General features: G+C 50.0%; 1 protein-coding gene across 3 annotated transcripts in view; it reads left to right on the top strand.

Moving 5' to 3' along the window:
- ABLIM3 (actin binding LIM protein family member 3) overlaps positions 1 to 14,533 on the top strand; it is a 144,271-nt gene that overhangs the window by 103,264 nt on the left and 26,474 nt on the right. The window contains exons 10-14 of one of the 3 annotated variants that reach the window (XM_032625379.1): positions 1,265 to 1,336; positions 8,868 to 8,997; positions 9,678 to 9,776; positions 10,931 to 10,978; positions 13,264 to 13,398. In XM_032625379.1, the coding sequence (XP_032481270.1) occupies positions 1,265 to 1,336; positions 8,868 to 8,997; positions 9,678 to 9,776; positions 10,931 to 10,978; positions 13,264 to 13,398 (484 nt within the window). The remainder of the gene's footprint in view (positions 1 to 1,264; positions 1,337 to 8,867; positions 8,998 to 9,677; positions 9,777 to 10,930; positions 10,979 to 13,263; positions 13,399 to 14,533) is intronic. The other 2 variants (XM_032625380.1, XM_032625381.1) reach the window with 2 other exon arrangements.

Below are 14,533 nucleotides of genomic sequence, written 5' to 3'. Positions count from 1 at the left end.
AAAACCTTATTGTCCTTTTCGTCCACAGTTTCCTTCTCTTTGTTGGCATTTCTCAAATTTCAGTTATCCCTCTACAACCCCGATGCTTTTTGCTGTATCTGTGTATCACCCGTATTACTATATGCTTCATTTTTTTCTTTACATCAACTCACTACTTTTTACTTCATCAAACTTATTTTAAAATAAAACTTTATATCACCCAGTGGAAAACCAGTATTATTTTTTATAAATAGAAGGTTAACCCTAAAATACATTCATTGAAAATGAAATATTTCGTAACAATAACTCTTAGAAATTCTAGCTAAATCATGTTACCTGGACTCTCTTTATTTAAAAAAAGGGAGGGGTGGTGAGGTGTGGAAGGTGGAATTAGCAATTGTTATTGAAACGTATTAGGACCAAATTAAGACTTCCTCCTTGATCTAACCAAGAGGACTAAAATAGAATTTTACGTTTTATTCTCTCGCTCTGTGACTCAGAATTATCAAATTTTCTGCCAAAATTCATCTCGCCAGAGCTACACTAGTTCGCAATCTACAGTTTGGGAAACAGTGCTATATAGTCCAAGTTAGAATGCTTTAAGTTGCAGGATGAGAGGTCCGGGAGGGAATGTAGCAGTCCTTGAGACCAGCCCCTGCGTTTCACAGGTCAGGGATTCAGGATCCCTAAAATCACACAGTTTACCAGTGGGCCTTGATTTCCAATCTGTGTACTTTTTAACCAGCAAGATAAACTTTGTGCTGTTCTGTTAAAGGAGCCATGAGTCCATCACTGCCATTGTCCAGAGAAAGATTTTTTAAGTCTCTCACTTAGGTTGATGTCATTTTGCAATGGATACACTATAAAAAGAATCAGTATGTTGTGCAATTACATGACGTTTAACCTACCTTTATGTTTTGTATAAACAAACTGCTAAGGGATGATGCTAACCAGTTTTATTCCTTTAAAGTAAATACATTATTGACTGGGATAAGCCAAAATGAAGAGCTTTATGAGTAGCTTCCTATCTAAAAGGCCAATTAAAAATATGTTAAAAAAAAATCCTGTTCAACAGCATAAAGTCCTGTGCATTTCCAATTTCATTCACAATCAGACATTGATTAAAAAGGCAGAAAATAAAGAGACAGTACAGAAACAGCCAGAGAGTGCTTTCAGCAGTATTGCTAATGTTCCCCGAAGAACTGCGTTCTTATAGCCCCGTCTCCCTGCTCCCCACAAGGTTGGAGATGCCGTCTCTCACCCTCTGTCTTCATCTCTCCCACAGCATAGGCGGACGTCTGAAACTTCCATCTCACCCCCTGGATCTAGCATCGGGTCACCCAACCGAGTCATCTGCGTATGTATCACTTTTCAGCCACCGAACAGCCTTGCTCATCCCCAGGCCTGTTAATTAAAGAGTCTCTAAGGACAGCCAAAGACAGCAGTCAGGTTTCCATCCAGCCAATGTCTAGTGTGTGCCTGTCATGTGCTAGACTCCGTGCTAGGTCCTGAGGATGCAGTCGGGGACAGGGAAGACACGGACCCTCACGGAACCCACAGCCTTGTAAATAGTTACAGGGATAACATCAAGTTCAGTAGAAGCTCTGAAACCAATAATGATGTGCCTCTTCCCCCTGAGTCCTTGAGACCAGGGCAAAGTGAAATTTGGGTCAGAGTGGTGTTTGGAGTGGGTCTTGAGGGGGATGTTGATGTGGAGATAGTGGCGTGTGATAAAGAGGCAGACAGGAGGAAGAAGCCATATGAATGTGGAAACATGACTATAAAGGGTTTGCAAACATAAAGAAGAGCTTCCTAGTCATGTGAGAAGTCCAGGGATGGAGCAAACTACACGCATGTGTCTGAGTTCCCAGCCCCAGAGGCACTGAAACACAGAGACACTCCTCATTTGCAGGGATGTGGCAGAACGGACAAGAGTTGAGTCAGATGACCTCACAGGTCCCTTGGATATGTAATTTATTCATTCATTCATTAAGCAAATGCATCCTTGAATGTCTCCTCTGGGCTAAGTGCTGGGCTCTGGCGAGCTGCACCTGCCTGTCCTCATGACATTGACCCCATAAGTCCATGGATAATCAGATGCCATTCTAATAAGTGCCGGGGAGAAAAAGTGCAGGGTGCTCTGATGATGCTGCAGATGGACAGAGGGACCTGACAGTCTAGGACCAGTTGGGAGAAGAGTCCTGAGGAAGAAACAGTTAAGCCCACGCCCGAGAAGTAAACAGAAGCTAGGTAACGGAGGTGAGGAACGCAGAGCCGGAGAGGACTGCAGTGAGCAGGGGAGGGGCCTGGCAGTCAGCAGACCTCTTGTAGCCTTTCGCATGTCAAAGGGCCATGAAGACCAGAAAGGAGGGAAGTGGTCCAGAGCAGGAAACCCACTCCTCATGAGAAGCTCTAGAGACAGTCCCCAAACAAGCCAGCCCTGAGTAGGCCCTGCCCACCATTGCTTCATCATTATTTCACTCCAGATCCACATTCAGTTTCGTCCTCGATCCCTGGATAATGCCCATCGATGAGACTGTTTCCTTTCCTTTCTTCTTCTGTTCAAATGAAAAAAAGACGTAAGAGTTAGCATTGACTGCAACTTCAATATGGGTCAGCACAGCCATGTGGCTCCCACAAAAGAGAAGAGACTTTGATCACAGGCTGTCCTCATTGAAGATTCTAGTCCAGAACAAGAGAGATGACAGCTCCCCTGGTGCTATGAATGGGGCCAGACCACAGTAGGATTAATGAGCTTAGTTTCAGAGCCTGCAGGGTGAGAAGGTTACTGACAAACGTGCGCACGTCTCCAGAAGAGTGTTACCAGACACACACAGCTGCATAGAATGCCACTACCCCCCAGCTGGCCTCCCTGTGCTTCCGGGAAGCCACCTTAAATTTTGTGAATTAAGTTAGGCCCAGATGACGTTCACCCTGGCATTCTGGAGGAAGCTCGTAGAGTTGCCCCTGTGAGAAGCAGCCCCGCTACAGGTGAACAGCAGCAGCTGGAGACACCTGCCATTGTGCCCTTCAAATGGGGGCTTATCCACTGAGACCAGTTACCCCTGGCATATCCCAGCATTGGCCTGTGTCTCCCCTCCTGTATTCTGCTCTCACCTCCAGCTGCTCTGGGGAATGGCTGCCCTTGTCATGTGAGCCATGTTTTAAGTCAGACTGTTCCACACATGGTTTCCAAATTCAGGGAAGAATCCATCCAACCACTTTTGGGACATTTAGTAACAGGCAGAGAGATCCAGTATTGGTTCAGCGTTCATAAATATGGAGCTTTGGTATTAAAATAGAATGATCAGTGAACCTGGAGGGGGCAAGTTCTTTCAAACTTTGCTCCACTCCCCACTGACTGCTAGAATCATCTCCAGCCCAATGTGTTCTCTTCCTTCCTTCCTGGCTAACTATGTTAGGATGCCTCTGTTCCATCACTGTGCCTCCAGACCTAAGGCTCATTTATAACCCAGTAAACAAGGAAGTATAGGAAGAAATATAAATTTCGTGTTTTTGAGGTTTGGAGTAAAGTGCCCAGATAAATCTTGACGAGTTTGTAAGATGCCAAGAGCTCTCAAGGTCAACATCTAACATCCCATGATAAAAGGCAGCAGTCAGTTCAGCAGGTGGACTCTCCTAATAAGGTTCCCTCTACCCACACCCCGCCAAATTGGTACAGTTGTGGGTGTCTGGCCTGGGCAGTCTCTGGCAGAAATGAGATGGCACACCTCAAAGGGTTTAAGTATGGAGGGAGTGTGTACAGAATTGTGGGCAGGGTCAAGGGACCCACAAGACCTAGTGCGGCATCCAGAGTCAGCAACAGCAGGAGGCTGTCACCACCCTAAGCCTAAAGGGAAGGGCTGGCCAGAGCTGCATCTGTGGCAGAGCAGCCGGGACGGGAGCCAAGTCCATCACGGCCGGGCAGGGCGGGTGCAAGGGAGACATGTACACAGCCCCGCTCTCCACTCAGCCTGCAGGTGCCCCTCATTAGCCAAACCCAGCTGAAAGCCAGGGAGCCTGTGACACAGTCCGTGGGACCTCAGAGCTCAGACCAGGGCCAGGAGGAGTGGGCAGTGGGTCTCAGGTGAGCCGACAATGAACAGCATGGTGCCCAGACAGCAGTAGGATGGGATGGGGATGAAGGAGTGGAAGGGCCTTGGGAAGTGTTTAAAACATCAACAGTCCCAAGGTCTTTATGAAAGTTGCTCTCTCTGTGGCAGTCTTGGCCCTGAGACTTACCTGGCCCCCCAGACACTGGGAGAACGTTATAGGATAATACAGTCTCCTTGGATTCTCTCTTAATCTACCTCATCTCAGGACCTTGTAAGCCACAGTGGTTTTGGGGGACAGATCCTGACTGACCATAGCAGAAACCGGGTGACCAGAAACAGAGGGAATGGCTGGAGGACGCAGATTTGGAAAGGACATGGCTTCGGGAGCCACAAGATGGAAGCTGTCCTGAGCGGGGGAAGCTGTCTAAGTCCTTGTGGTTCTAGAGGGTTGAACTCAGGCCAAGGCAGGTGGTAGGTAGAGGCTCGCTTCAGTTCGATGCGAGGAGCAGCTCTCTGAGTGCAGCTCTCTGCCAGTTGTTAAGACGGTGAACTCGCCATCCTGGGAAGCCAGCAGAGGCCAGTGGAGGGGGCAGGCTCCCAGGCTAGACTGCCTGGGTTTCAATTCTGGTACAGCTACTTATTAGCTGTGACCTTGGGCGAGTTCACTGATTTCTCTGTGCCTGTTTCCTTATGCAAAAACGAGGATAATATTCGTATGGACTATTAGAGTTGGTGGTTGTATGGATTAACGGAGTTAAACCACATAAGGGACTTAGGATGGAGTCTGGCTCACAATAAGTGGTCAAGTGTTAGCTAGTGTTTTACTGCCGTGATTAATTCTGTCTTTACAACCTTCATCATCTTCTTCAAGGATGCTGTGAATGAAGATGCCCTCACTGTGTGGGGCTTGGAAGGCTGGATTCAGCCCTACTGGCTAGGCGGTACAAGTTGCAGAATCTTTTGAGCCTCAGTTTCCTCATCTGGAAAACAGGAATCATATTTTTTTAATTTACTTTTTATTTTACGTTGGAGTATAGTTGATTTACAATGTTGTGTCAGCTTCAGGTGTACAGGTGTACTGTAGCTAAGTCAGCTAAAGTGACTTAGCTATACAGACACATATATCCATCCTTTTTCAGATTCTTTTCCCATATAGGTTATTACAGAATATTGAGTAGAGTTCCCTGTGCTATACAGCAGGTCCCTGTTGACTGTCCATTCCATGTATAGTAGTGTGTATATTGTCAATCCCAAACTCCCAGTCTATTCCTCCCCGCTCCCACCTTTCCCCCTTGGCAGCCATAAGTCTGCTTTCTAAGTCTGTGAGTCCGTTTCTATTCTGCAAATAAATTCATCTGTATCATCCTTCTAGATTACACATATAAGTGATATCATATGATATTTGTCTTTCTCTGTCTGACTTACTTCACCCAGCATGACAATCTCCAGGTCCATCCGTGTTGCTGCAAATAGCATTATTTCACTCTGTTTTATGGCTGAGTAATAATTCCATTGTATACGTGTACCACGTCTTCTTTATCCATTCCTCTGTCGATGGACATTTAGATTGCTTCCATGTCTTGATTCTTGTAAATAGTGCTGCTATGAACATTGGGGTGCATGTATCTTTTCGAATTATGGTTTTCTCCAGATATATGCTTAGGAGTAGGATTGCTGGATCATATGGTAGTTCTATTTTTAGTTTTCTGAGGAACCTCCATACTGTTCTCCATAGAGCTGTACCAATTTACATTCCCACCAACAGTGTAGGTGGGTTCCCTTTTCTCCACACCTTTTCCAGCATTTATTGTTTGTAGACTTTTTGATGATGGCCATTCTGACTGGTAGAAGGTGACACCTCATTATAGTTTTGATTTACGTTTCTCTGATAATTAGTGATGTTGAGCACCTTTCCATGTGCTTTTTGGCCACCTGTATGTCTTCTTTGGAGAGATGTATATTTAGATTCTTCTGAATTTCATTCTTTTACATGTAGGTGTCCAGTTTTCCCAGCACCACTCATTGAAGAGACTGTCTTTTCTCCATTGTGTATTCTTGCCTCCTTTGTCAATAGATTAATTGACCATGGGTGTGTGGGTTTATTTCTGGCATTTCTCTCCTGTCCCATTGATCTATATTTCTGTCTTTGTGCCAGTACCATACTGTTTTGCTGACTATAGCTTTGTAATATAGTCTGAAGTCAGGGAGCCTGATTCCTCCAGCTCCGTTTTTCTTTCTCATAATTGTTTTGGCTATTTGGGGTCTTTTGTGTTTCCATACAAATTTAAAAATTTTTTTGTCCTAAAAATTAAGAATAATATTGACACTTACTACACAGAGGCATACTGACATTTGGAGGAGATCATTCCTATACAGCACAGGACCTCACACATATGTTCTGTCAATGTGGTGTCAGTGTGAGCCCAGGTGGAATGAATGACCTGTCTTATTCTCACATTCTGCGAGTCTTCCATCCTAGCTGGAGAAGCTCATACCCTCTGTGCCTGGCTTTTGTTTCCTCTCCCCTTTTCCGCTTATCTTTCTGCTTCTTTCCTGTCCATTTCCCTCTTCCTCAGGCTAAAGTGGATAATGAGATCCTTAATTACAAAGACCTGGCAGCTCTCCCCAAGGTTAAGTCCATCTACGAGGTACAACGCCCCGACCTCATTTCCTACGAGCCTCATTCCAGATACACGTCCGACGAGATGCTGGAGAGGTGTGGCTATGGAGAGGTACGGCATCTCGCCCTCTCTCTGGGGCTATTGGAGGAGAGGAGGGCCCTCAGGGTTCCCAGGCCCCTCCATCACAGAGACTTCAGCCTCCATACTGTTGGCCCCCAGACTCTTTTAAACTGGTATTTATAGTCGACACTTAAAAATCAAGTGATTTCATGCAAAATCTGGCTTCTCTTGAAAAATCAGAACTGGTAACACTACACCAGTGTTTCCACCACCTAGAGATAGGGAGCAGCTCCCTCTGTAGGCAGGACATGGACTCCCCAATTCTCCCTGATCCCCACTACTCTCTGAGAACCCCAACATAAAAGCCAAGAACCTGTGACCACTTATCACCTGAGGTGTTGTTTCTCTTACGGTGGAGAGATTTTATACATAGCCTACGGCTCTCATCCCCAGCTGTGCTCAGTGGCCACTTAGGTTTATAATCCCCAGTTAGGTAGGTTCTCTGGGTGCTGCCCCTGGCCTTAAGCCCCTGTGCTCAGAGCAAGAGACACTCTTATAAAAAGTACACATCAGAAGGCTTTTGAAATAATTAAATGGTTGCTGGACAAGAGAAAGTGTTTCCTGGAGAAGGCAGGGTGGCTGTTACCCTGGAGGTCCTGACAGTTTACATCCCAGGAGGTTTTCTCACCCCACCCCAGGCCCCTGAGCTGAGACCATTTGGAGCTTCAGAAGGAGCCCTGGCCTCATCCGTACTTCACCACTATCCCCTTCCTCTCTAAGGAGAATGGGGTTCCATTTGGTTTAAGAGCCCAATGCTGAGATTCTCTTAAGTTCTGGCCTCTGAAATGGACCAGGAAAAGGGGACCAAGTGTTTGGTAGAAGCTGATTCTCCTGAAGCCAGAGATGGCAAACTGGGGCCCATAGGCCACAGCCAGCCCCCAGATTTATTTTGTTTCACTCACAGAGTGTCTTTTTAAAATGTAAATTAGTTGTCAACATTTAAACATTAGGAGATTTCACATAAGAGTCTGCACTTCTGCCTTGTCTTGGAAACTTAAGAAGCTGTGTTAGCATGGGATGGACGGTCCAGCCTGGCCTGGATGCCCTGGAGCTGAGCGCCATCCCCTCTGCAGGCGGTGCCTTCCATCCCCAGCTTGCCCCCCATCACTGGCCCAACTCCTGCATTGATGGCATCAGCCTGGCTCTTGCTTGGCCCTGCATTTGGGAGCCTTGCCCTGGGCCCTGTCCTTATGAGCCACAGAAGGGCGTGAACTGGTAGAGGCACAGGGAAGGGCCATGAACTGGCTCTGAGCTTGCGGTGGGGAAGCCTGGGCCCAGGTGAAGACCCTACCGCTTCTTCCCTGAGGGGCCCCGAGCCATCTCATCCCCTCTCTGGGCTGTGGTTTTTTCCATTTGTAAAAAGAGCATAGTCTCAAGGTTTCCTCCCACCTGTGAGCACTGCTGATATTCTGGGGAGCTGAGGCCGTTCTCTGGGGTGGGGGACAAGGGGCAGCTGCAGGCTTTTCTCTGCTCCCTGTAACCACTCTCTGTCCCTCCCTCTTGCCCTCCTCTCTCCTTTCACTCCTTCCATGGCTGCCTTCAAACTTCGCTTCCAAGTCGCTGGGGACCTTATCTCCCTACTCCCAGGTAATTAAACTGGTTCCAGGAGACCTTTTCTATAGTTGTGTCCTTTATGCTGACCAAGCAGACCCCCAATTTCCCCCCCCACCCACCCACTGAAGCCCCTGAAGGTGCTCCCCCAATGCAAGCAGAGACAGGGAGACTTAGAGCATGACCTGGAGGAAGTGGCAGTGGCTTAAAGGGTAGAGATGGCTGGGAGCGAACCTTTCTACCCAGAGATGGCCTCCCTGATGCTTCTGTGATCCTTGGCCAGGATTCCAGGGTCCTGACCCACGGGTTCCATTCAAGGGCATGTGAGTGATGGGTGAAGGCCCTGGAAAGTCTCTGCAGCCTTCCTCGGGCTGTGCATGTAACCCATGGAGGGGGTCTCTGTATTCAGAAGGGCAAAATGGCGCTTCAGCCCCTGGGATCCCAGATTCCATGTCACTTCCCTACCTGACTGCTGGACCCTTGGGCTATAGGTCCCCCTAATTGCAGATCTTGCTTATTATGGCCCTGCTTCCTCCCCCAGGACATCTATGAGAACCTGGACCTCCGGCAGAGACGGGCCTCCAGCCCAGGATACATCGACTCCCCCACCTACAGCCGGCAGGGCATGTCCCCCACCTTCTCCCGCTCTCCTCATCACTATTACCGCTCCGGTAAGGAAGGGGGAAGCTCCCAAAGGGACAGGAAGAGCCAGGGGTGACAACACAGTGCCTAGATGTCCCCAGCTGCTGAGACAGCATGGGGCTTCCCTGGGTTATCTCCATTACAACATGGTCCTCTGGAGGCTCATGGCCACCCAGGCCTCACTGAGTCCCTGCAGATGCCACTGGCAGGGGAAGAAGAAGGGTACATGGTACTGAGATGCAGCAGGAAGGTGGGTGGCGTGCTGCTGCGGGGAGGGGAGTGGCAGGAAGCCCAGCCATCCTGGCTGGTAGAAAAACGTCTCCATCCTCATCCTTTGTCCTGTCCCATCCAGAAGGCAGAACCAGAGGATCAGAAATGGGGAAGTGTCCTGGCCTTCACCTGAGGGCCACCCTGGGGTTAGGGATGAAGCAGGCAGAGCAATTAAGGGAGGGGCCCAGGTGGGGAGTTAAGAGGAGCAAGGATGCCTTCCTGAAGCTCAGTGCTGTTGACTCTTACAACCCACAAAATCTGACTTTGGGGTGAAGCAAGACAACAGGGTCAAGCCTGTTTCTGCAGACCCGGTGCATGAGAGCACAGCCCCCATCCCTGCTGTCATCACCTCACTGCTGCCGTAACCACCGCCACTGCATTAATGCCTGTTTTCTCTGTGCCTCTGCTCTCTCTGGGGACCACTGCCTGCGTGCTCCAGGGCCCGAGAGTGGCCGGAGCTCTCCATACCATAGCCAGTTAGATGTGAGGTCCTCCACTCCGACCTCTTACCAGGCTCCCAAGCACTTTCACATCCCAGGTAGGCTGCCAGCCCGGAATTCCTGGCATGGGTGCATGCTCTGTGGGGTCGCTGGGCGCCCTACACCGGCACCAAGGAGAGACTGGGTGCTGGGGACCCTCCCTAACTAGTCACCCGCACTAACTGGCCTCTAGCTCCGACACACCCACTGGCCGTAGCCCACTCCCTAGACAGAACCAGCCTTGATTAGGACCACCAGGAAGCAGCCCAGGGAAGTGCCTTGAATGTCCAAGGGCTGTGATGGGACATGGCAGTAACTGTGCCGAAGGTCATGGGCTTTTGGGATTGAATCCTTGATTCTGCTGCTTATAAGCTTGTGACCTCAGACCAGCTACTTAGCTTCCTTGAGCCTATGTTGTTCCTTCTGGACAGCCAGGCACTGTTCTGGGTCCTGAAAGTGCAACTGTGCTCAAACCAGCCCAGATCCTTCAGGGTGTTTAAGTTCTAATGTGGAGAGAGAGCTAATAAATGAGTAAACAAATAAGTAAAAGGATAATTTCAGGAGATATAGGTGCTAAACATAATAAAACAGGGCACTGCAATAGAGTGATGGCGTGGGGGAGGCTGGGCCATGTGAGGTGGTCAGGGAGGGCTTCTTGGAGGAGGTGACAATGAAGCCAAAAGAGACCCTAGGGAAAAACATCCTGGGCAGAGGGAACAGCAAGTCCAAAGGCCCTGAAACACTGAGCCTGCAGCTGGCCAGCATGGCTGGAGGTGGTGAGCATGAGGTTGGCCCAGAAAGGTCCCATGCAGCCTACTGGAGAGGAGGGGGTGAGAGTGCTAACCGTGGCTGTGGGGTTCTGGGGACGCCCACGTGGAATGAGGCATGGCTGCTGGGTGGGCACCTTCCCGCATGGGGTCTTGCTGAGCACGCGCCTGCCTTATGCCTTCATGCCCACCATCCAAGCCCCAAGCCCCTGCCTCAGCCCCATTTGAATCCATCCATTCCTTTCCCCTCACCTTTCTTGGAACCTGATGGGATGAGGTTGGAAGCTCACCTTTGGAAGAGGAAGTCCACTGGGGGAAAGATTGGGGAGGCTTGGGAGAAGTTGCTAACCACCTCTCTCTTCTGGGACCCACTGACCAACTGGCTGTCTCCTTTTCTCCTGTCTTTCTCTCTCCTCCCCACTGTCCCTTCCTGGTCTGACTGGCAGCTGGAGAAAGTAACATCTACCGGAAACCCCCGATCTACAAACGGCATGGTATGGTCGGGGGCAGAGAGGGCTTGGCCAGGCAGGGGGAGGGGCAGTTAATCATCTGTGCAGATGGCTCTGTAGGGCCACCAGAGGGACACATACGAGGCTGCAACTCCGTCCTTCTTGTCGGCTGCCCCCCAGTCACTCAAGGTGGCCTTGGGGAGGGGGTTGGTGTCATTTCAAAACGGCAAGGAAGGCCTTGTATCCCCTACATCCTTTCCCACCATCTCCTCACTACCCCCCTTGCCCTGCTATCTGCTATCCGCTATCCTAAAGCCCATGGTCAGAGAAACCCTTGTCAAATGCATGTAGCCCTGGGAGAATGACACTCCAAGGCGCTGGTGCTCAAACTTGGACGTTCGTTAGAATCATGTGGAATGCATACAGATTCCTGGGCCCACCCCAGACTTAATGAATCCAAATTTTGTATTTGTTACAGTTTCTCCAGGTGATTCTAATGTCCAGCCCAGCTTGGGAACCACTGCTCTCAACTGTTCTCAGTCACCATGTCCTGAGAGTAGATGGAGGACTGGAGAGGGGATACGGATGAGAAAGGAGCTGAGGGTGCCTTCATTCATTCATCCATATAGTGTTTCTTACAGAACTGTCTGTGGGCCAACTGCACCCAAGAGATTTATTTAAAAAACAGATACCTTGGCCCCCTCCCCTGCCCTAAACTTCCTTAATTAGAAATACTAAGAGTTTGCCCTACGAATCTGCCCTGTAACCAGTTCCATTCACAATTCCTACCTGTGCTCCCTATGGGAGCCACCACTGAGACCTGTTCATTCTTGCAAAAGCACTCAGTTGAATGAGCGCTCCCCTTCCTCTGAGGATGCAGAGGCACAGCTGCCACCCTTTATCACCCTTAGGTACCTATGGGTGCCTATGGGATCACAGGGGGGACACGGAATTGGACGAGCATGGAGACAGGCAGAAGCAGCCCTGTACTGGGATCTAAACTCACTGGGCTGATGGAGGAGGTGGTACAAGTATAAACAGTGGCTCTGGGTGCTTACGATCTGACAATTTAGACAAACATCCTCGACTTCAGAGCAGACTGGGTTGGGGTCCAGGTGAGTCCTGAGCAGTGCACATCTACCTGTGGCTGTGGAGGACACGCCATGTACCCCAGTGGTCACAGAAAGGCACCAACCCTGAGAAAGGTAGTTTAACTTTACATCCAGAAAAGGCCCCCCGGTCCCAAGCCCCTCAGGACTGTGTGGAATTTTGTAGGTGGGCCTGAGGGGCAGCACCAAAGCAGGCTCAGGAGGAGTCTGGGCTAGAGGTGGATTGTGCAGATAAGAGGGTGGATGAAACGGCTGGAGTGGGAGGGGCTGCACAGGACCCACATCAAAGAGGATTTGCAAGCTTTGGGAGCAAGTGCTGCTGGCTGGCTGAGAGCCATCCCAGGACCCTCTGCTGCTCTGGCTCCACGGAGCCTAGGGCTTGTCCCTGTAGCTTCTCCCTCCTGAGAAATAATCAGGGGCCCCATCTCCTTTCCGCAGCCCTCCCTCTGCCCTGGTCAGCTTCTCATCAGTCTTGGGCGTGATAGTCATTGCCCTGGAAGGTTTTGTGCCTACAGTGGGTTTGATGGTCACCCCCATGTTGTGGACTTCAGGGGGAAGCTTAGAGCTGGATGACACCTCAGCCAGCAGACCAGTTCTGATACAGACAAGGAAACTGAGGTGGAGAGGAGCACGATTTGCCCAGTGCTACAGCTGAGTTAAGTGGCAGAACTGGAACCAGAACCCAGCGTTGCTGACTCCCTGGCCAGTGCTCCTTCCCTCAGGCCATCTAGTCTCCCCCAAGCAGGATGTGTCATTTCAGTATGAGGAGAAAGGTGACCTGACTCAACATGCAGCAGGCCCTGCTTGGCGATCCCACCCAAGATGTGGCTCGAATCCACAAGGCTGGCTTCTAGAGGGTGAGGAAGGACTCACCTGGGACCTGTCTAATCTTACTTAAAGGAGCCACGGCCTTAGTGTTCACTTAGGAGAGTCTGTGGAATTGGTAGAAGGAGCCCTGAGCTGGGGTCTGATCCAGTTCTGGTCTAACTTGTGTGGTCTGAGCAAGACCCTTCCCCTCTCAGGTGTTCAGATTCCCAACCATAAAATGAGAGGCTTGGCCTCAGTGCTTTTTCAGCTCCGATGCTCCGTGTCCCAGACCCTGGCCTGGACGTGGCCTCACTCCCCAGGGCTGGAGCCTGGCTGAGACAAGGGAGAGTATGTCCAGGACACTCTTCTAGGACATTCTGCCTCCCTGAAGCTCTCTCTTTGGGTCCTTTGCAGGTGATTTGTCGACAGCAACCAAGAGCAAAACAAGTGAAGACATCAGTCAGGCCTCCAAGTACAGTCCAGCCTACTCGCCAGACCCCTACTATGCTGCGGAGTCTGAGTACTGGACCTACCACGGGTCCCCCAAAGGTATCACCCCTCACAGGGGAGCCAGGACCAGAGCCCCGTCACCTGCGCCAGGGACACAGGGCCAGCACAGACAGTTGCCCACTCCTTCACACGATAGTTCATTTATTCATTCAGCAAACAGGTACTAAGGGCAGCCATGGGCCCTAGGGAGATACTAGGAAGCAAACCAGATCAGGTCCTTGCCCTTGTGTATGAGACATCGGCCCCAGCTGAAGAGGGAGGTGAGGTACAGGAGGTAGAAGCGCTGATGGTAGGGGCATGCTGTCCAGTCTGGAAGATGACAAAAGCTGCTCAGATGCAGAGCCTCAGCTACCACAGGAAGGGTGAGGAGCGGGTAAGCCAGCAGAGTGTTGAAATGCACCTGCAAAGACCCAAGATGGGAGGGTAGGCTCCACTGGAGCAAGGAATGGCTGTCAGCTCAAGCTGGAGCTCAGAGAGGGAGGGGAGGGGGTGGGGGATGAGAGGCCAGATCCCACAGGGCCTTGTGGGTTGAGGTCAGGATTTTGGTCTTTATCCAAAATAGGAGGAAGTTGTTTAAAGTGGTGACATGATCAGATTTGTGTTTTTAAGAGACCACTTTGGCTGTAGGTGGAAAATGGTTTGGAGAACGGAAGAGAGAGGATGTTGGGAGATGGAAGTCTCTCACGGGCACCCTGGCAAGGGGTTCTAATGGTCCTCAAGGTGCCATCCCACCTAACCAGACATCCCAGGCTGTTTCTTTTAAGTATGTGGAGGAGTTGTCAGCAAGTGCCACTTTGATTCAACACATACCTTTAGTAATGAATGTCCATTTTGAACGAAGCTTCATGGGAGCTCAGAGATGACCCTGTGCCACCCTCAAAGAATTCTCCACTTAGAAAAGGGATAAGACACAAGCACAACTATAACCCAAAGTGGACAGTCATCAGTGCCCATGGGAGATAGTGTTCAGAGGCTGCACAGGCAAGAGAGACCAGACCCAACAGGCATGAGGGGGGAGAGGGGAATCTTAGATGAGACTATTTCAATCACACTCACACACACACACACACACACACACACACACATACACACACAAAGAAACAAAAAAAAAAGAAAAACCACCTCCAAAAGCCTTAAGCCAAAAGAGGGATTTTCTGGGTCATGTGACTGAAAG

Source organism: Phocoena sinus, chromosome 3 (assembly GCF_008692025.1).
Source record: "Phocoena sinus isolate mPhoSin1 chromosome 3, mPhoSin1.pri, whole genome shotgun sequence".
Classification (NCBI taxonomy): domain Eukaryota; kingdom Metazoa; phylum Chordata; class Mammalia; order Artiodactyla; family Phocoenidae; genus Phocoena; species Phocoena sinus.
This window is presented reverse-complemented; position numbering and strand designations above follow the sequence as displayed.